This window comes from Scyliorhinus canicula, chromosome 13, assembly GCF_902713615.1.
Source record: "Scyliorhinus canicula chromosome 13, sScyCan1.1, whole genome shotgun sequence".
In the NCBI taxonomy this organism is placed as follows: domain Eukaryota; kingdom Metazoa; phylum Chordata; class Chondrichthyes; order Carcharhiniformes; family Scyliorhinidae; genus Scyliorhinus; species Scyliorhinus canicula.
In genome coordinates this window covers 89449052-89469925 of record NC_052158.1, presented here as the reverse complement: position 1 = coordinate 89469925, position 20874 = coordinate 89449052, and the positions used below count along the sequence as shown (strand labels likewise).

At 43.3% G+C, this 20874-nt stretch overlaps 1 protein-coding gene across 3 annotated transcripts; it reads right to left on the bottom strand.

The window, feature by feature from the left end:
- Positions 1-238: 238 nt before the first annotated feature.
- Positions 239-20831, bottom strand: LOC119976207 (2-acylglycerol O-acyltransferase 1-like). Of its 3 annotated transcripts, none has more exons than XM_038816519.1 (7): positions 20631-20829; positions 20181-20339; positions 16545-16723; positions 13328-13532; positions 11343-11517; positions 7636-7835; positions 239-1450 (listed from the first exon to the last, which is right to left on the bottom strand). In XM_038816519.1, the coding sequence occupies exons 2-7, from the start codon at positions 20272-20274 to the stop codon at positions 1296-1298; spliced, it is 1008 nt and encodes a 335-aa protein (XP_038672447.1). In that variant the 5' UTR covers positions 20275-20339; positions 20631-20829; the 3' UTR covers positions 239-1295. The 3 variants fall into 3 exon arrangements, with proteins under 3 accessions (XP_038672447.1, XP_038672448.1, XP_038672449.1); XM_038816520.1 differs by lacking the exon at positions 20631-20829 and adding an exon at positions 20452-20526; XM_038816521.1 differs by lacking the exon at positions 239-1450 and adding an exon at positions 9757-9919 and having other exon boundaries at positions 7710-7835; positions 20631-20831.
- Positions 20832-20874: the final 43 nt, after the last annotated feature.

Genomic DNA, 20874 nt, shown 5'->3' with positions numbered 1-20874 from the left:
AAACTAAATTGAAACTGGCTCTGTTTATAGTTTGCTTTGCAATCCATTTGAACCAACCGAAGACCATCAGCCACCAGATTGAACATAAAAGAGCTGACTGTGATATGAACAAGCAACTTGAAGGTATATGTAAATTCCAATGGTTAGAATTAATACTAAAGTACTTGAACCTGCCAAGCCTTTTTGATACGAGAATGGAGCAATATGCTACAAAGAACTACACCTTTAGTGAGAAGAATTGAAACTTGTTTTTGGTTTATTTGAGAAAAAAAACACTGCAGACCTATTAAATGAGATGCACACAGGTTTTGTTTGATTACATGATTTAACCAGCTAAGGTATATTACAGGAGCACTTAAAAGTTCTTTGAATAAAAAAAGCAATACAAATATTTATTTTTAGAAATTTAGAGTACCCAGTTCATATTAAAAATGCACGTTATTAACACATAATTCATCAGATAGTTCATTTTCTTTTTAAAAAAAACACGATCAAAGAAACAAGAGTCATTGATATGATGCTTTTAAAAATAAAAGTGTGTGATCTTTGGATTGTAGTTTCTAGATGTTAAACGTTTACAGTCAGGAACTACAATGTACTCTTATGTTCTTTAATTGAGGTACTTCAATGGTTGTTTTATAAGTAAGGGTTGCTTGATAAAATTGTGAGGATCTTTTTACAATTGTTAAAATGTTTTGTAATATTTTCAGCCATGTAGTCAATGTTTGGTACTCAGGATATTTGAAAGAAACACTTCACATTTTGGTAGTGAGAAGTACTTTAAAAAAAAAACATTTAGAGTACCCAATTCAGTTTTTCCAATTAAGGGCCAATTTAGCGTGGCCAATCCACCTAATCTGCATATCTTTGGGTTGTTGGCGGGGGGGGGGGGGGGTATACTGAGGCAATCTGATTTTAAAATAATTCCAATATACAAGACTCTCTGGAAGAGCTTTTTAAATCTCTATTTCAGTTGACGGTGGTATAAGTGGGAGGCTCACTTAGCACATGCCCAATGCAAAATGATTAATCTTATAAAGGAACATCTCTTTAGCTGCTAATTGTAAAGTGCAGTTCATCAACTGTTCTGCATAACAAGACATGTTCCTACATTGATGTTAATCAACTGAAGTCAAGCTGTTCAAATGTCGCAAATAATGAAAGGTCCAAAAATCAAAGCATTATAAAGGATTCATCTTCAACTAAATACATATCTCCCAAAGTTGATTTTACCCCATGCAGTGTGACTATATTCTTTGTCTGAAACTCTGAATTTAGGTGTTCAAAGCCAAAGGTCAACTGAAAAGGAGATGGTCTTTTTCTTGAATTCCATACTGAACTTTGTGTTCTTCAAATAACTTAACTAATGCGTCAATATATTTTCTATATATTGCATCAATCTCTTCATTTGAAGGGGCGTTGTTTTGCTGTACAATGATTGGTTTTCCCACTGTAAAACAAACACAGCAATGCATTACTCTTGAGTACTAACACATGCCCTGTCATTTTTCCTCATCCTTCCGTTTATCTGTAACTTTCAGAAGAATGGCATCTTTACTGGGAGTATAGTGGAATTAGTAGAAAATCGAGTTTTTTCAATAGTTACAAAATCTCTTTAATCTAATATTGAACTAATGATAGAAGCTTTGATTTTCAACTGCCGATTTATATGATTTTGAATTTAAACTAAGGTATAATACCAAAAGTTTTAAAATATACCTATTTTGTTCTGGAAGTGATTAATCTGGAAGCCAGTTCTATTTTTCTGGTTTTTAAAAAGCACTTTTGACAGTTACCGCAGCAGAAACAAAGTTACAAATGGCGCATAAGGAACTAGACAGTAGATGAAATCACATCTGCCATTTTGTAGCCTGGATTTCTTTTGCTTGTGGTTGGGGGGGCTGCAGGTACCCAGAGGTAGCTTGCCATTCAAGAACAGTGGAAAATTGTTTGGCTTGTACAAGAAATAAATCAACAGTTGGAGATGGGAGGAAGGATGTCAAAGGTTTTTTTTAATGGGTTCAGGAAACGTGGTAGTGCTCCTTCTATTCCCACAGAAGTGGAAGTTGAAAGAAAAAAGTTTTGTTTCTTTTCCATGTACCTTCTTCAGATTGTTTTAAGGATTGCACTCAACAGAAGTATAAATGTATGACCTCTAACCCAAACTTCCATCAGCTTTTGCAGAGTGTAATGGAAAGCTTGGGTAAAATTATCCTTGTGGATGAAGATGATGGCCCAAATTTTGATGGTGCAGCACGTCTTGTGGCATATCCAGTCAGTTAGATCTTTTCCTTCAATCTTCAGTTCAAAGAAATGTCATCCTACAAGTTGATGGATGTGCAAATTGATGATGATATTATAAGGACAATCGGACGTCTGGGACTTGGGCAAGCAATGAGACATGCAGTCTATCTTCTTAACTGATGAGTATTAAGGATGCAGAAGGTATCAGAAATGGTGGGGAAGGTAGTAGAGGCAATAAGATAAAATCAACTACAGAACAAGAAATAAAGGAAATGGGGAAAAGAAGATTGCATTAAAAGAGCATAATAAAGCAACAGAAAGGAAAAGTAAGGAAAACATTTTTTAAATCTCTGACAACAATGAGGCTCCAAAGTTTCAATTACTGTCTTTTTGGACTCAAAAATTAAATAGCAGGCTGAAGAACAAACTGCCTTTTGCACAACAAAAGACTTGTCAGAGGGAGGTCATGCCTAACAAATTTAATTGAATTTCGAGGAGGTGATCAGGTGAGTAGATAAGGGTAGTGTGGTTGATGTAGTTTATATGGATTTCAGCAAAACTGTTGACAAAGTCCCATATGGAAGACCGATAAAGAAGGTAAAAACCACAGAGTAGCTTGGCAAGTTGGATCCAAAACTGGCTTTGTAATAGGAGACAGAGGGTGGTGGTCGAGGCTGTTTATGTGACTGGAGGTCCAGTGGCATATCACAGGGGTCAGTGCTCGGTCCCTTATTGTTTGTGATATATATATAAATGATATGCATGAGGATTTTGGGGGGATGATAATTAAGTTTGCGGATGACACGAAGATTGGCGGGATGGTTAAAAGTGAGGGAGAAGGTCTTGGTTTGCAAGAACAGCATGGTGATATAGTGGTTAGCACAGTTGCTTCACTGCTCCAAGGTCCCAGGTTCGATTCCCGGCTTGGGTCACTGTCTGTGTGGAGTCTGCACGTTCTCCCTGTACCTGCGTGGGTTTCCTCCGGGTGCTCCGGTTTCCTCCCACAGTCCACAGATGTGCGGGTTAGGTAGATTGTCCATGCTAAATTGCCCTTAGTATCCAAAAAGTGTTCAGTCGGGGTTACTGGGTTACGGGGATAGGGTAGATACGTGGGCTTCAGTAGGGTGCTCTTTGTAAGGGCCAGTGCAGACTCAATGGGCTGAATGGCCTCCTTCTGCACTGTAAATTCTATGAATCTATAAGAAGATATAGATGGGCAAATCAGATGAGCAAATCTGTGGCAGATGGAATTTAATCATGGAAGTGCGAGGTGGATGCACTTTGGAAGGAGTAATAAGACATGGGAGTGCTCTATGAATGGCAGGACCCCAGGAAGCTCAGAGGAACAGATAGATCTTTGAGTGCTTGTCCACAGATCCCTCTGGACAGGTGAATAGAGTAGTTTAAGAAGGCATAGGGGGCACTTGCCTTTATCAGTCATAGTACAGATTATAAGAGCAAGGGGGTTATGTTGGAGCTGTGCAAAATGTTGGTTAGGCCACAGCTGAATTACAGTGTGCAGCTCTCATAGGAAGGATGTGATTCACTATAGAGGACGCAGACAACTTCCAGTGACGGCATGTAGGTGGAGATTGCACGTTAGGTGGCACCTGCTTGAGGCAAAGGGCTCAGAGGTGGAGAACCTGGAGAACAGGTCAAGGCGGTAAAATCTATGGATCGTAGTCCTGCCTGAGGGGGTGGAGGGCCCAAGGCCAACCGAGTACTTTGCGAAGTTGCTGGCAGAGCTGTTGAGGGACGGAGAAGAACCCTCCCGCTATGAGCTGGACAGGGCACATTGGTCGCTCGGGCCCAAGCCAAAAGCAAATGAGCCACCCAGGGCAGTTATTTAAAAAAAAATACATTTAGAGTACCCAATTATTTTCTTTTTCCAAATAAGCGGCAATTTAGCGAGACCAATCCACCTAAACTGGACATGTTTGGGTTGTGGTGGTGAAACCCATGCAGACACGGGGACAATGTGCAAACTCCACACGGACAGTGACCCAGGGCTGGGATTCACAAAGGGCAGTTATAACTTTCATGTTAAGGAGAAGGTCCTGAGTTAAGAGAAGGTCCTGAGTTGGGCAAAGCAATGATGAGAGGGAAGGCATTGGTATTCCAATTTATCAAGATTTGAGGTGGAACTGGACAGAAGGGGCGGGGGGGGGGGGGGGGGGGGGGGGTGAAAGTAGCACTGTACAGCAATGGCGTGAGGCTTGGAGTTGTCTCCCCTGATAAGTTCAGGGTGATGTTCAACTCAAGGGATTTCTACTTCATGGAGGCAGCAGAGGCATTCGTGAAGGCTGAAGGGTTGGGACGGAAATGAGAGATGTGACTGGAATTGAGGGGACTTTGTCTTTATCTCTTTTTGTTGTTTCTTATCTTGTATTTGATGGTGGGAACATATGGGTTTTATGTTGGTTGAATGGCGAAGGGTACTTTACCTTTGTTTAGAGTTACAAGTATATTCTGCTTTGGGGTTATGTTGGCTTTCTGGAGGCGGGGTATTGCACTGGTTTTCTGGGACTGGGGTATTGATAGAGGGGATTGGGAGGAGAGGGCCTGGGAAGGAGTCCCTGCACTAGCAAGCAAAGGTTGGCTAGTGAATGGGAGTGTGGTGGGGGGAGGTGCCATGATCATTGGAACCTGGTTGAATAGGGTTCGATGGGCTGGGGGGATGGGATCGATACTGGGAAAGGTGCTTGCAAGAGAAAGAGGATGGGGGGATTCTGGGAGAGGGGTGGGGTGGGGGAAGGGGTTCGACTGTAACAAAAAGATGGGGTGGGCCAGGCCTCAGGGGCATGATTATGGCAGATAGGAGGGGCAGAATAGTGACGTGGAATGCGAGGAGGTTAGGGGGGCTGGTGAAGAGATCAAGGGTTTTTACACATTTGAAGAGCTTAAAGGTCAATGTGGTGATGCTGCAGGAGATATATTTGAGTGTGAAGGATCAGGTGAGGCTTAGGAAGGGTTGGATTAATCAGGTCTTTCACCCTGGTTTTGGTAGTAGGGCTGGGGGGGGGGGGTAGGGGTATTGGCGGGCAAGAGGGTGAGGTTTCAGATGGAGAAGGTGGTGCCGGATCAGAGGGACAGGTACGTGATAGTGATGTGGTGCTATAAGGGTGGTTGGTGGCACTGGCGAGCGTATATGGCCCTAACTGGGATGATGGGAGGGGGGGGGGGGGGTTCAATTGCATTGGCTGGGCTCATGAGGGAGCTGGGAGGAATGGGTCAGTGGAGGTTCTTACATCCGAAGGAACAGCAACATTTGTTTTTCTCTCTGGTACTCATGGTGTATTCGTAGATTGACCTATTTTGTGGTGGCAAAGGTGCTACTGGCTGGGGTTAGGGGGTCGGAGCACTCAGCAATCGTGATTTGAGATCACGCTCTGCATTGGATGGATGTGGTTTTGGAGAAGGGGGCAGACCAGAGGCCAGGGTGGAGAATGGATGTGTTAGCGGACCAGAGCTCCTGTGACAAGATTGGGACGGTGATCGAGGAATATGGGTCTCGCGGTCGGTGACTTGGGAGGCTCTGAAAGCGGGGGTGGAGATGATCTCATTCGAGGCTAAGGTGGATAGAGAGGAATGCCAATGACTGATAGAGGAGATTTTGGAGGTGGATGGGAGGTATGCAGAGGGTTGGATGAGCCGTTGGGGGAGTGGGCGGTGAAGGAGGCGATTGGGAGGATTCAGGAAGGTAAGGTGGCGAGATCCGATGGTTTCCCGGTTGAGTTTTATAACAAAATTTAAAGACAAAATGGCAGCGTTCATGGTCGGAATGTTTGAAGAAGCGGTGGGTAGGGGTGTTTTTGCCACAAACGATGGGGGCAGGCTTCCATCTCGTTGTTACTAAAGTAGTACAAGGAACCGGTTGAGTGTGGGTCGTACAAGCCCATGTCTCTGCTGAATTTAGATGCCAAGTTATTGGCAAAGGTGCTGCCGTTAAGTTTGGAAGAGTGTCCCCCGAAGGTGATTGGGGAGGACCACGTAGGGTATTTGAAGGAAAGGCAGCTGTTCTCGAATGTGAGGAGGTTGCTGAATGTGATCCTTTCTCTGGCAGAGGGAAGGGAGATGGAGGTGGTGGTGGCACTGGATGCAGAGAAGGTATTTGATCAGGTAGAGTGGAGTTATTTGATGGCAGTACTGGAGAGATCTGCGGGATGGCGAATCCAGCGCCAGGGTCCCAGGTTCAAATCCCCGCTGGGTCACTGTCTGTGCGGAGTCTGCATGTTCTCCCCTTCTCTTTGTGGGTTTCCTCCGGGTGCTCCGGTTTCCATTCCACTCCAAAGACGTGCAGGTTAGGTGGACTGGCCATGCTAAATTGCCCTTAGTGTCCAAAAAGGTTCGGAGGGGTCATTGAGTTACAGGGATAGGGTGGAAGTGAGGGCTTAAGTGGGTCGGTGCAGACTCAATGGGCCGAATGGCCTCCTTCTACATTGCATGTTCTATGTTCTAATTAGGTTTGGATTGTTTTATTTAGAGCAGAGAAGGCTGAGGGGAAGACCTGATTGAGGTGTGTAAGATTATGAGGGGTATGAACAGAATGGATAGAATGCAGCTTTTCCCCTTAGTTGAAGGATCAATAACGAAGGGCAGGAGGTTTAGAGGGGACATGAGGAAAATTATTTTCACCCAGAGCATTGTGGGAGTCTGGCATGCACTACCTGGGAGGGTAGTAGCGGCGGGAAACCTCACAACCTTTAAAAAGTACATGAATGTGCACTTGAAATGTCATAACTTTCAAGCCTGTGGGCCAAGTGCTCGAAAGTGGGATTAGTGTAGATTTATTGTAGTTTTGTCAGTGCAGACTCGAAGGGCCTTTTCTGTACTGTATGACTTCATGACTAACGTATAGTGGCATGAAGCCGGGAACTACTGTGGCAATTCTCAAACCTACTTTTAGGCAACATTATAGGTTTTGTGGTCAAGTAAACCAATGAAGTCTAGAGTGAATGCCAGCCTTCACTGGCATACACTTAGTCACATTAGGCAGTTGAAAGCATTTAACAGTATGACACTGAAACTTATTCCAGAGCAAAATGCTGCCATGTTGGTAATTTTAAATAAAAACAAAAAACTGCTGGAAATACTTAGCAGGTCAGGTAGCATCTATGGAGAGAAAGAGAGTTTACTTTTCAAGTCAATGACCTATCATCAGAACATCATTATTCTTAGTGGTAGCAATGACGTCCTCTCCACAGGAGCAGATCTTGTCAGGTATTTCTTTCGAAAGACAGATCATGACCAAAGGCAGTTTCCAAGCCTGTCTCAGACCTGAAAATGAATCTGTTCAATAATTGTTTTATCACCACACCTCGCCTGTGCTCTAAAATGTCTTGAAATACTCAAATAGCTCAAGCAGTGATAATATTTCATGTTTTTTCTTACCTATTGTGTAAATAGGTTTCCTGTATGGTAGCAATCCAAATCTGTACTGGAAAACACCCCTGGCATGAAACAGTGGCACTGTAAATCCTGCAATCTTCCGCAAACGCTCCTGTGTTGCTCGAAGAAAAGACCCTTTTGGATTGTTTACCTGATTAAAGAGTTCATTTTCCCCAAAGGAAAAGACTGGGACTAGATGCGCCCTAAAAAGAGTTGTGAATTAATGTACAAATGGTAAATTCAGATTTAACAAACCAGAATGCACAACTTAAGGCTGAAGAATTAAATTTGGCTCTCTTGATTACAGAAGTACATAGGTACATAGAAGATCGGAGCAGGAGGAGGTCTTTTGGCCCTTCGAGCCTGCTCCGCCATTCATCATGATCATGGCTGGTCATCCAACTCAATAGCCTAATCCTGCTTTCTCCCCATAGATTTTGATCCAAGTGCCATATCCAGCTGCCTCTTGACTATATTCAAAGTTTTAGCATCAACAACAGTGGCCACAATCTTGAGCCCGCACTTGCCATCCGTGGGATCGACGGCACAGCTGGAAAAATCTCGTGAGAATCGGGAAACGCGATTCTCGCCGGAGAGGTTGCGTTTCCAGATTTTCCATGCCGGCGAGGTTTACAACAGGTTGGGCCAGGCGTGAAGCAGTCAAGGGGATCCCTGTTAGGGGTGGGGGGGGGGGGGGTAGTTGCAGAGGTAAGTATACCCCCGGGGGGGGGGGCAGATACAATGACATGTCCAGTCCAGGCACTGCACCCTGGCACAGGTTGACACTGGCGATGAATGTTGGGGCGTGGGGGATTTTGCCAATGATGAATGTTGGGGGAGGGGGGGAATGGTGGAGAAGAGCCCCGGTACCTCTGTGATGGGGGCTGGGGGCCGTTAGGCTACAGTGCTGATCAGGACACCTTTTAAAGATGCTGCCCAATCTCTTTGGAGATGGTTTCCGACTCTATGAGGCCCAGGCCCACCAGAGTGATGGCGTAAACCACGCCCACTCAGTTTTTGGCAAAGAGGCTCAAGATTCTCTGAGAAAAGTTTGTGCAGCTGGAGACAGTCACGCCAGTTTTCTGTCTCAGCCTGACGCTTTGCCAAATCCAGATGAGATTCTGCCCAGTGTTTTGAATTACTGCCTTGTTTAGATTATCTTGGCCATACTGGTTAGCCTCATCTCTGCCAAATATCTAATCATAAAATAGCACAACTCAGAGATATAGTTGACCTGAATTGGGTATTTCTTTTTTCACATGATTCCATCTATGCCTCTTAAATGATAGACCGAGAAAACATTGAGTGAAATGAAACCAGAACAAAATCTTAATTAGTCAGTTTTTCAGTTAGCAAGTGTATATCTCCAGCAAGAGGTATACACAAACTCAATTATTTCAATCAGCACAACTTACCTTCATAGAACATAAAGAAATGTGAACTCTATAATTCCCTATATCAGTAGGATATCTTTCTTAACGAGTAAATTAACTTTGAATTAACATGTTGCATTCTACACTCATGAGTCGAGCAAAATATCTCACCAGCAATTTTCTTTGAAAAAAAATAAATTTAGAGTATTCAATTATTTTTTGCCAATTAAAGGGCAATTTAGTCCACCTAACCTGCACATCTATGAATTCACCCCTTCCACTACTGACACTGAACTCTGCTCTCACAGTGCCTCTATGCATTTTCCTCCAGAATGTCTGTTCACTTGTGCATTGTGGAGGGAGAGGTTGACCCCCGGGTGGACGTTGGTGGCAACCTCCTGAAGAGGTTTCCCCCTTGGTCCAACGCGAGGTCCACCACGTCAGGGCCATGCTGGCAAATAACAAAAGTGATCCGCACCCACATGATTCCAGGCGCAGAGTACCAGAGAATTATGGAGGGACAGAGACTCTGGTGCCGGGCCCACTAAATGGATGCAAATGGGTCATTAAGATCAATTCTCCATCCCTTTGAGCGTTGCGGGATGGAGAATCCAGCTCATAATATCAGATTGATGCAATGTGGGTCCCTTAGCTGCAGAAATTATAATGGAGCATAAGGAAATGTTAACAAATATTTTGGGCAGGGTTTTCTGCTACCCTTTGGTCCCCACCCGCGGTGGAGACTGCCTACCTTTGGTCAGCGGCGGGATCTTCCAGTCTCGCTGTTATCAGTGGGGCTTCCTGATGTTGGCGCCCTCTGCTGTCGGGAATCCATCATGTGGGTTGGCGGCAGCGGTGGGACCAGAGGATCCCGCCAGTGGGAAGGGTTGGAAAATCTCAACCAATGTATCTGTCTTCACAACAGGAAATGCAGAAGGTAAGGGGAACTAACAGTGTAGATGGCAGTGTGAGAATTCAAGTGACTAATATTAGTTAAAGAAAAGTACTGGAGCAATTAATGGTACTAAAAGCCCTGGAACTGATAACCTATATGCTCGAGTTTTAAAAGAAGTGGTTGTAGAAAAAGTGATTATGATTTCCCAGAATTGCCCAAATTCTAGAACAGTACCCATGGACTAGAAGATTGCATATATAAAGCTCATCCACCTCGCGTTCAGGAAAGGAGGAAGAAAGAAAATCTGTATGCCAGATAGCCTGACATCAGTAATAGGGAAATTGCTAGAATTTATTATTAAGGGGGTAGTACATGACTGGAAAAACCACAATATTAGGCAGAATCAACACAGTTTTATGCAAGGAACATTGGATTTTTTGAGGGTGTAACTAGCAGACGAGATAAAGGGGAACCAGTGGACGTATCTATCATATTTCACTTTTAAGAACACATTTGTTAATGGGTTGTTACACAAGATTAGGTTCTGAGGATCGGAGGTCACATATTAGCATGGGCACCCTTGCACGGCTATCCTGACACTCAGGTAGTGTTCCTGCCAGTTTTGCAGTGCCATCCAGGCACCTTGGCAGTGTCTGGGTGGCAGTGCCAAGGTTCCCACATTGCAGAGGGAGGGCCAGGGAGCCACCCTGTATTTACCCTGACCACCCAGAGGCCAGGGGCGGCGAAGGCCACGGGACAAGGTAAGCAGACGGCTACTCGCCTCCCCGGCTCCCCACAGAAGCCTTTCTGTTCAGTTCACGTTTTTAAAAAGGAGTACTAATCAGCGCCGGCATGAGCACTTGCCGCAGAATGGCAGAAAGCCGTTGGATAAGGGGTGGCTCTGGTTAATTGGATGGAAATGGGGCTTAAGTGGTGATAATCGGTTTCTCGCCACGTTATGGAGGGATTCCGAATTTGCCCACGGGAGCAGGCTGGTTGCATCACAAACTGTTTGGCATCTGGCGTGGTTTCTGTTTTTGGCCTCTCCCACTATTCACCGGCCTCACTATGCTTGAGCGCGAGTGTAACAGGGCCGGAGGATCGCGCCCTTAGAGTACCCAATTATTTTTTTCTAATTAAGGGGCAATTTAGCATGGCCAATTCACCGACCCTGATCATCTTTGGGTTGTGGGAGTGAGACCCACACAGACACAGGGCGAATGTGCAAACTCCACATGGACAATGACCCGGGGCAGGGATCAAACCTGGTTCCTCAGCACCATGAGCCAGCAGTGCTAACCACTGCACCACCGTGCCGACACCCCCCCCCGTGAAATATTATTCTGACGGTCAACTTTTTTTTTTGTGGAGTCATAAAGTACCATGAACTAGCTCAAAAAAATTTTAAGGACAATATTTTTCCATGCAAAATGTTCACATACCCACATTTTATAGCCATTTTAATGAATCCTTTCCTGTTAAGAATTTTCAAAGTTAGTGCTCCTGGTCTGGCATCCAGAGATTCCTCAGCACCACCTATAACAATGACAGCTACATTCCCACCTCCCTTCCTGCTTAAAACATGAGAAACACTGCTCTTCACACATGAGACAAGACCTGCAACAAAACAGAAATAAGGGTGAATAAAAAAAGCACTCTCCGCTGTAATAATAGAGGGTGCCTCAAAATCAGACCTAAATAAAAGCGATACATTGGTGACACAAAACTGTTAATATTTATGGGGGTGAGTTTGTTTGTGTCCACTTGCTTTGCATCTAATTTCCAATGGAACGCGGGGAGAATTAACCAAATGTGTGCAAAATGTCAGAAATTTAAAACACAGGAGAACCATGTCCAAAACTGTTTACGTTCACATTTATACGCTCCTGCTTTCTGCAACCTTTTACACTGATTCAAGATTGAATTTGTCTGAGTCAAGCCAGGACCACAAAACTGGTTATACCCCCAGGTTGAAATTGAGAGATTGCATTGGCTCCAGAGGCTTTTCAAATGACACTTGTTTGCATCGGAGCGCAGACACTAGTAGGCACATTTGCTGTAAAGTGACGTCTATCCACCAATAAAACTCATACTGTAAGTGGTTCACAATCGCTTTAAGTTATTTTCAATGATTTTAAATCTGGTTTGCTCACTGATGGAAGACGGGGCATCTTTATTAAAACATGCTCCTTTGTGGTGATAAACCGATTGTCAGCTGTATTAATAAAATAACACCAATCAACAAATCAAGCTATAAAATTGAATGGAAAGAGAAAACAAGAACCAAATATGTTCTATTGCACTGCCCCATTGCACTGGTTCATGGAAAATTATACGTATAATTATGCAAATTAATTTGAGCAACTTGAAGCATAGCCTGTGCAATTTTTGGACAGAATTTTGCACGTTTATCCCAATGTTGTGACTGGTCATGAGCACTGTTACCCTGATAATGGTGGGACAGAGTTGGGGAGGAGGTGTAGTGCTTGGGAAATACAGCGCTCCTCCTGAATTTAACAGCAGGAACTAATTTAAACTTTTGGCCGCTGTTTCTCAGTCAGCAGCTACCTAAACTGGAAGGGCTGGCTGGCGGTTGGTTGGGATGGTTGCACCACCCACCAGGCTGCAGCTGGGGAGCAGTAAGGAAGGAAGGTGAGAGTCAAAGGGGCCACACATAGACCATGGGCTGAATAGCTGAAAAGGGATAGTGAGTTGTGGAGTGATGAGGTGCTATAGGTGGATTGTGAAAAAGGGTTCTAATTTTGTGGGGAAAATGTTTATTGGGGTCAGGGGGGGAGGATCCTGTGGCATCCAGCCTCTGTCACCTCTCTGAAGACGTAAACTGTAAAGCACAGCAAATATTTGAGTCATTGAAATATTTAAATTGGGGTCCAACTCTGGAGAGCCAGTTAGTTGTCCACCCTCCATCCCTTCTCTGTTAAATCTGGAATTGGGCGAGTTAGATGCTGGTTGTGGTCGGTCTTTCCACTCTTGAATTTTTAACCCCCCCCCCGCCTTGTCACTTCCACCTATCTTGCCAGTCTTGCAGTTGCTGCCTCACACCAAATGTTGCCGATGTTCCTATGAGAGGATACCTTTGCAAGCAGAGCAGAAAGTCAAGCATTCACTGTACAGAGCTGCGGGAGGGCTTTAAGGGAATGGAAGATAAACATATATCTGCAATTACTGAAAGCTACCCCTTTCCACGTTTTGGTTATCAGTGTTGGTGATTTATAAATTCAGGTTGCCACTTCAAGTTGTTACTTTAATAAATTAGGAATAAAATAACTACTCACAGTTTTGTGGAATACAAGGACATATAGAATCAGCTAAGCAAATTAACTTAATTTATGGAAGAATTCTGGGTTTGCATGAAACTGGGGATTGCAAGTCTTTGAGAACAAAAACAAGTCATTTCAACTATTACCTGCACACATGACGTAATCCCTGTAAAAAGGAATCTTGAACCACATTGGCAGTATGCACAGATACGACGTCAACCCTGGAAACAGCTTCCCAAAGCCTGTACTCTCGCTGCAAAAGTTTCCAAAAGCTCCAGCTGCAAGCACTCCATGAGGATGAAATCCAAAGAGATAGTTATATTGTGGATCCAGTTCTGTTGTTTTCACCAGCTTGTATTAGAAATAAATGAGAATCAAATCAACTATATTGACCATAAATAATAATATAAGATGGTTTCAGCAAGCAGGATGGTAAATGCTTCGGAATATAAAAAACTAATACAGGAGAAAAAGAGTAATGTTACAAAAACAAATTTGTGGCGGCATGGTGGCGCAGTGGTTAGCACTGCTGCCTCATGGCACTGAGGACCCAAATTCAGTCTCGGCCCCAGGTCACTGTCCGTGTGGTGTTTGCACATTCTCCCCATGTCTGCATGGTCTCACACCCACAACCCAAAAATGTGCAGGATAGGTGAATTAGCCCTTAATTGTAAAAAAATTTTAAAAAGAAAAACAAATTTGGAGCAGATATCAGTACAGGTCATGAAGAAGACTTTAAATTAAACTCAAAATGCTGTTCTTTTTAATATAAATTTTGAGTACCCAATTCATTTTTTCCAACTAAGGGGCAATTTAGCGTGGCCAATCCACCTACCCAGCACATCTTTGGGTTGTGGGGGTGAAACCCACGCAGACACGGGGAGAATGTGCAAACTCTACACGGACAATGACCCAGAGCCAGGATTGAAACTGGGACCTCAGTGCCGTGAGGCAGCAATGCTAACCACTGTGCCACCATGGTGCCCGTTAAACACAAAATTAGTATGATAGAAAATATTGCAGCAATTTTTAAAAATCTTAATGGTGTGAAAAGAATATGATATTGGGATCTCTGTGGTACAGCAGGTTAATTTTTTTTCACCACTAGGACTGTGGTTCAAATCGTGCCTGAATCAATGTTGCCAGCTCATAACACTGGTCACAGGCTTGTTTTGTGCATGCAGATCAAGAACATGGAAATGTAAGAAATTGATTTGAGAATAATGACTCTTGGGATTAGTGAATATAGGGTGTCATGGTGGCACAGTGGTTAGCAGTGCTGCCTCATGGCGCCGAGGACCTGGGTTCGATCCCTGCCCTGGGTCACTGTCCGTGTGGAGTTTGCACATTCTCCCGTGTTGGTGTGGGTTTCACCCCCACAATCCAAAGATGTGCAGGCAAATTGGTTATGCTAAAGTGCCCCTTAATTGGGAAAAGAAAAGAATTGGGCACGTTAAATTTATTTAAAAAATTAGATTAGTGGGCAGCACGGTGGTGCAGTGAGTAGCACAGCTGCCTCGTGGCGCTGAGGATCCAGGTTTGATCCCGGCCCTGGGTCACTGTCCATGTGGAGTTTGCACATTCTCCCCGTGTTTGCGTGGATTTCGTCCCCACAGCCCAAAGATGTGTAGGCTAGGTGGATTGGCCACGCTAAATTGCCCCTTAATTGGAAAAAATGAATTGGATAATCTAAATTTTTTTTAAAAATGAGATTAGTGAATATAATTATAATTAAAAATGAACAAAAGGAAAAGAAACATTTGCTTTTATTTGGTCGGCCTGGTAGGCCAGATTAGAGGGCAATTAAGAGTGTGGGATTGGAATAATACACAGATAAGACTGTATAAGGACTGCAGGTTCCTTCTTAACAGCACAGTAGTAGAGCACTGATGAACAGTTGACATTGAATGCCTCATCTTATTAAATCCGCGCATAATATCAATGAAGGGCAATGTTTGTAGCCATCACGTAGCAACCATAAACAGAGAGGCATAACAACTATACTTACTTGGTCACATAAAAGCCTGTTATGCATAGTCACACTCCGTCACCTGAAGTTTACCTGGCACTGAACTATTGCCAAAGGGCTTTAAGATAAAAGAACTAGCATCTGCCCAGCCCATAAAACAGAAGGCTTTACTCTCACTATAATAACTTGAGCTTCACAAGCTACATAGAAGTAGCATCTCCTGTACCCACATAATACATCGTGGAGACTAACACGTTCTACTTTAACTACAGCATTAATTAAGCATTCAATGTCAGCGACTGTCTAATTTGAAAACAAGTTTTCTTTATTCAGGTCAAAGGTACTGTATTTTGAAAAGTGGAGGATATAGACCAGTTCAATATCTTGATTTTATTTTTAATTTTCTTCATTATTCTTTTACAACATGTATATCACTAATTTATTCAAGTTAGGATTGTTATGTGAATTTAAAGAAAATAAGAATTATTCCAGCTCTACAATTGTTATAACTTTCAGGATTATTCTCCATACAGATTAACAATGCAAGGTTACCTGCTAAAGAAATCTATCTACAACTGCTATGAGCCAACTGCTGATAGTTCATATACTTTGGACAAGACTAATTGGTTCATTTTACTGCACAGGCCAGTGTGTTACATCTATTTTACAAAACAATCTACCTTAAAATCTGACAAGTTCAACTAATATTAACCTTATGGCTCACAGTTTAAACTGTTTGGTTGTTTCCAAATTAATCAGTGTATATTTATTACGGTTTTGTTTCTTCTTTAGAATATAAATTTGATTGATAAAAATGTGAACTTCAAGTCTTTCATACATCTCTCACTTGAAGTCACTCTTATTGAACCAAACTTTAGGATTAGCCTATCTCAGAAGCATTGCACAAATTCAAGTCGTGGGTCTATTTTATTCCTCATTGGGATTGGGCAGGATGGGGGGTTTATCCAGGGTGGTTGGATAAACAGAAAATACCATCACAAACCTAAACTTGAGGCCAAGGTTCTGTTCTTCAGGCCTCATCTTCATGCTGCAGATTAGCTAACCACCTGGAACCGTGTGGAGGGCATCATCTGCTGTCAGACAGCAGTGGACTTTGTGTGATAGAATATCATTGACAGTTAAGTCAGAAGAGAATTTTAGAACAGCCTCACTGAAGGATTAGTATGGGGCAGAGGAGGCCACAGCTTTTCTTGCAAGTCTCAGAGGAACACCCATGCTCCTCCTGTCCCAGTGAAGGAAATATTTCTACTTATTAAGTTATTTCATCCTCCCAATAGCTTCTGACCTGCCTTCACCATGGTGTGCAGACCTCAGCTAAAATAAGGTCAATATCACAGACCATGAAAGGTTAACCCCATAAAACACTAACTTACATGAATAGGAAAGTAGTCCCGGAAGTAACTCCAGATCCTCCAGTTTCTGACCCAGTCTGACCTTCTTCCACCCTGATTTGGTGTGTCCCAGTCAAGATACAACCAAACAGAGTAAATTAAAGCAATGTACCAGTAATCAGCAAAGATGAGCAACACAAAGACAATCAGGCAGCATTGACCTGTAAGGAGAGAAATTTCGAACCACACTATAATTCATTCATATGTATTTCATATACTGGCTAAGACTCATGTTCAATTCCAGGGAAAATGCCAATTGGAATTTTTTATTTGACGGTCAGGATCCCAAAATGCACGATACAATTTCTCAACTATACTATCATAAAAATAAGAATTCACATTTTTGTAGCACCTTTCAGGACCTCAGAATTCCTAAAGTGTTTTACAGCTAATAAAATACTAAGGAAGTGCAGCCACTATTGTAATTTAGGAAACACGGGTATCAATTTGCGCGCAGCAAGGACCCAGAGACAGCAGTGTTATAATGTAATGACCAGATCATCTGTTTTTAATGGGGCTGGTTGAGGGCTAAATATTTATCAAGACACCAAGGATATCTCCCCCCTTGTTCTTTAAAACACTGCCATGGGAACTTTCACATCCTGCTTCGAAGACAGATGGGGCCTCAGCTTAACTAATATCTACAGGATGGCACCTCCACAAGGCAGCATTCTCTTAATACTATTGCACTAGTGTGTCAGCTCAAGTTTGTTCAATGGTTTTGATTTTAGCTTATTTAACGTTACACGCATAAATACAGAAATAGGTTAGTAGCTGTTATGAAATATCCATTTTATATCAGCAAATGAAGTAACAAAGTACCACTAAGCACTTTTCCACAAAAAGTGTCAAGTATAGATCTGAACCTACTATTAGATAACTATTATCATTAAATATTCTTCATATGCAATCCGGTTGTTTGCTTAAAAATCATTATTGTGTGCCCAATAAACCTTTCGCTACTTATAATTGTTTTTCAGCCGGATCTAATATTTATCAAATGCTGGTATGGTTTCACTTTCCTTATAACACAAATTATCCCTGAGCCTGGGGCTCCACTGGTCTCCTGGTATTATTCTTGGAACAGTCCGGCTATTAATTGATGGAAGTTTCTTACAAATGCCATACAATATATTGCTGAATAAGTTATTAAACTGCTAAGGTGGATCAGTGACCCTTTAACACCAGAAAGTTTAGTTATTAAGTAAACAGAGCCTTAGGTTATTTAGAGTTTTTTTAAACTTATCCGGTGAAATGTAAATTTGAAAGTTCTACTCAATGTTTAACTCCAACATAAAGAATTTTAAGATTGCTTTGCATCTGAAATGAACAATGATGTTGATGTTCAATGATATACCTTCTTACTACAATACCAGTGGATCTTGCATGGGACAGTTTATGAAAAGTTGAGGATGTGTTATTTTACAAGGACAAGAGTATAATACACCCGAGTGTGTGAAGCAGTATTTCTCTGTCTCAGGGGCAGGCTAAATTTGCATGTATACACTCTGATCCATTTAAACTTCTGATATTCGTTCTTCCTAAGCAATCAAGTGTGCCCGGACAAAGACCCAGGAAAATCTCTCCTAATTAGTTTTACTCCAATAATTATTGGACATAAAAGGCAAGCTTCAAAAATCACATCATGGGAAGTCAGCCTAATGTGAACTGGAACAAGTATGCAGACTGGGACACATTAAGGCACACAGATGTAAGTTAGTTATTATGTTAAATATCATTCTTGTGCCATTATTCCCCCCCCCCCCCCCCATCCCTGTTGATGGGCTGGCAACAAAGATATGAGAACAAGAGCCTACATTTCAGAGGGAGCAAATTGGGAGAACAGGAAAGCTAATAGGAGGTATTAATGAAGACTGACAGTTGGCATAAAGGGAAATAATAAAGCATGTTATAAACATATACCAAACAAAAAGTAGAGATGGTTAGAGATGAGGAAGGGAAATTTATTGTGAAGGTTGAAGAAATGTCTGAGATAATAAATGAGTGGTTTGCCTTGTTTCCATCAAGGTTCCTAGGTAGGGATTGAAAGATTGGCCAGCCGATCAATTCACCCTGAAGTGACATGCAATCTTCCTCACAGTTAGCTTGCTCTTTAATTAGATTGTCTTCAGATAGTGATACCCTACGTAATGTCATTTGTATATTCTGTGAACTGTAGTGGTTTCAGCACTGATTCTCTGGGGGAATACCAGTCCATATGGCCACCTTTTTCCTGCTCAAAGGTGGCACAGTAGCACAGTGCACTGCTGCCTCACAGAGCCAGGTACCCATTCCGGCCTTGGGTCTGTGTGGAGTTTGCACTTCTTCCCCATTCCTGCCTGGGTTTCGTCCGGGTCCTCTGGTTTCTTCCCACAGTCCAAAGATGTGCAGGTTAGGTGGATTGCCATGATAAAATTGTCCTTTAGTGTCCAGGGGAGTACAGGTTAGGTGGGGTTATGAGGATAGGGCCTAGGTAGGGTGCTCTTTCAGAGGGTCAGTGCAGACTCACTGGGCTGAACAATTCCATAGCAATTCTATGATTTTAATTCCCATTCTCATTAAGCTGCTGACCACCCAACCTTCCTCCTAGATAGAACATAGAACAGTACAGCACAGAACAGGCCCTTCAGCCCTCGATGTTGTGCCGAGCAATGATCACCCTACTCAAACCCACATATCCACCCTATACCCGTAACCCAACAACCCCCCCCCCCCCCTAACCTCACAGGACACTACGGACAATTTATCATGGCCAATGCACCTAACCCGCACATCTTTGGACTGTGGGAGGAAACCGGAGCACCCGGAGGAAACCCACGCACACACGGAGAGGACGTGCAGACTCCGCACAGACAGTGACCCAAGCCGGAATCGAACCTGGGACCCTGGAGCTGTGAAGCATTTATGCTAACCACCATGCTACCGTGCTGCTACCGTGCTACCGGTACCATGCTACCGTGTTCTAAATGACTCCCTCCACATGGCGTCATATAAACGCAATTTTTTGTTGTTGCCTAAACATGATAGTTTCAAGAAACATAAATGGGCTGCCCACCTCCTGGTGATTTGCATTTAACATCGTAAGGCGAACAAACATATTACATAGAATATAGAACATACAGTGCAGAAGGAGGCCATTCGCACCGACCCACTTAAGCCCTCACTTCCACCCTATCCCCGTAACCCAATAACCCCTCCCAACCTTTTTTGGACACTGAGAGTGATTTAGCATGGCCAATCCACCTAAACCCACCTCCCCCAACAACTCGTTGAGGCTATTAGATGGTTTCGCCAGAAATCAATTAAAAAATAGTAAATTTGGAACGATGCACTTTTCTCCACATAGTTTGTCAACGTTTTAAAGCAGCGCCCACTCATTTCTGGGCACGGGGGTGGGGTAGGGGTGGCACGGAAAGAGAGCGGGTGTGTGCCCACTTCTGCTGCCCTTTCTGTTCGCTCTGCTGGTGCACAGATTGGGCAGCTGTAACCACATTCCAAATTTCGCTGAAGAAGAAGCGCCGAGGTACGAGCCGAGGCGTGGTATCCCGATACCTTTCTTCCATTTAAACACCCCGATTCTTTGCAGAATATTCCGCCGTTAAAATGAACAAACATTACTTAAGAACAGAAAGGTAAAGATCCACTGGAGAACAGCGAACGCCTGGATCCTCCTCTTCAGAGGGATATTAATAGGTGCAAACTCGATCTTCATGTTAACAGCTGCGAGGTGCCCCAACGAGGAACTCCTTGGAATGGCTGCAAGGCTCTCTCACAGATCTGAAAGGCAGTTAACAATATGCATCAAATATTTCCTTGTTTTCGCTCAGTCCAGAAGAAGCCTAACAGCCAACACCCACTTCCTATAATTTTAGCTTATTACCACACGCACCAGTTCCCTATGCAGTTCATGCAGTTATGTTTCTCTCTTTCCCTCTCTCTCTTTCCCTCTCTCTCTTTCCCTCCCTCTCTCTCAACTTATCGTAAACAAAAATTGCGGCACCCTTTCAGACCGAGAAAGCCTGTGACTTCCCCCCCCCCCCCCCCCGCCCCGGCCACACACACACACACCGGCGTCTCCCAGTGTGTTTCTATAGAGACGGCTTGATTTCGGCCTTCTGTGAAACCGATCACTGCTCCAAAATCTTCGAATAGGGAGACGTTACTTTGCTGAAGTTTCATCATCTCCTGATCGCAACGGGTTTTATTTGATAAACGTGGCGCGCTTTTACTCCGGGGGGAGATTCTGGAAGGAACACTAGGGCGAGCCAAACTTCCTATTTTCTGAAGAAAATGCTGAAAATCTGAAACATCA

Bases quoted from the DNA above. Each gene is read 5' to 3' on its own strand.
- LOC119976207 (XM_038816519.1), bottom strand. From the start codon at position 20,274: ATGAAGATCGAGTTTGCACCTATTAATATCCCTCTGAAGAGGAGGATC. The intron at 11,518-13,327 runs GTAATAGTTGAA...GTTTTGTTGCAG, and splicing joins GGATTACGTCATGTGTGCAG to GTCTTGTCTCATGTGTGAAG. The intron at 7,836-11,342 runs GTATGTGAACAT...AACTCTTTTTAG, and splicing joins AAAATGGCTATAAAATGTGG to GGCGCATCTAGTCCCAGTCT.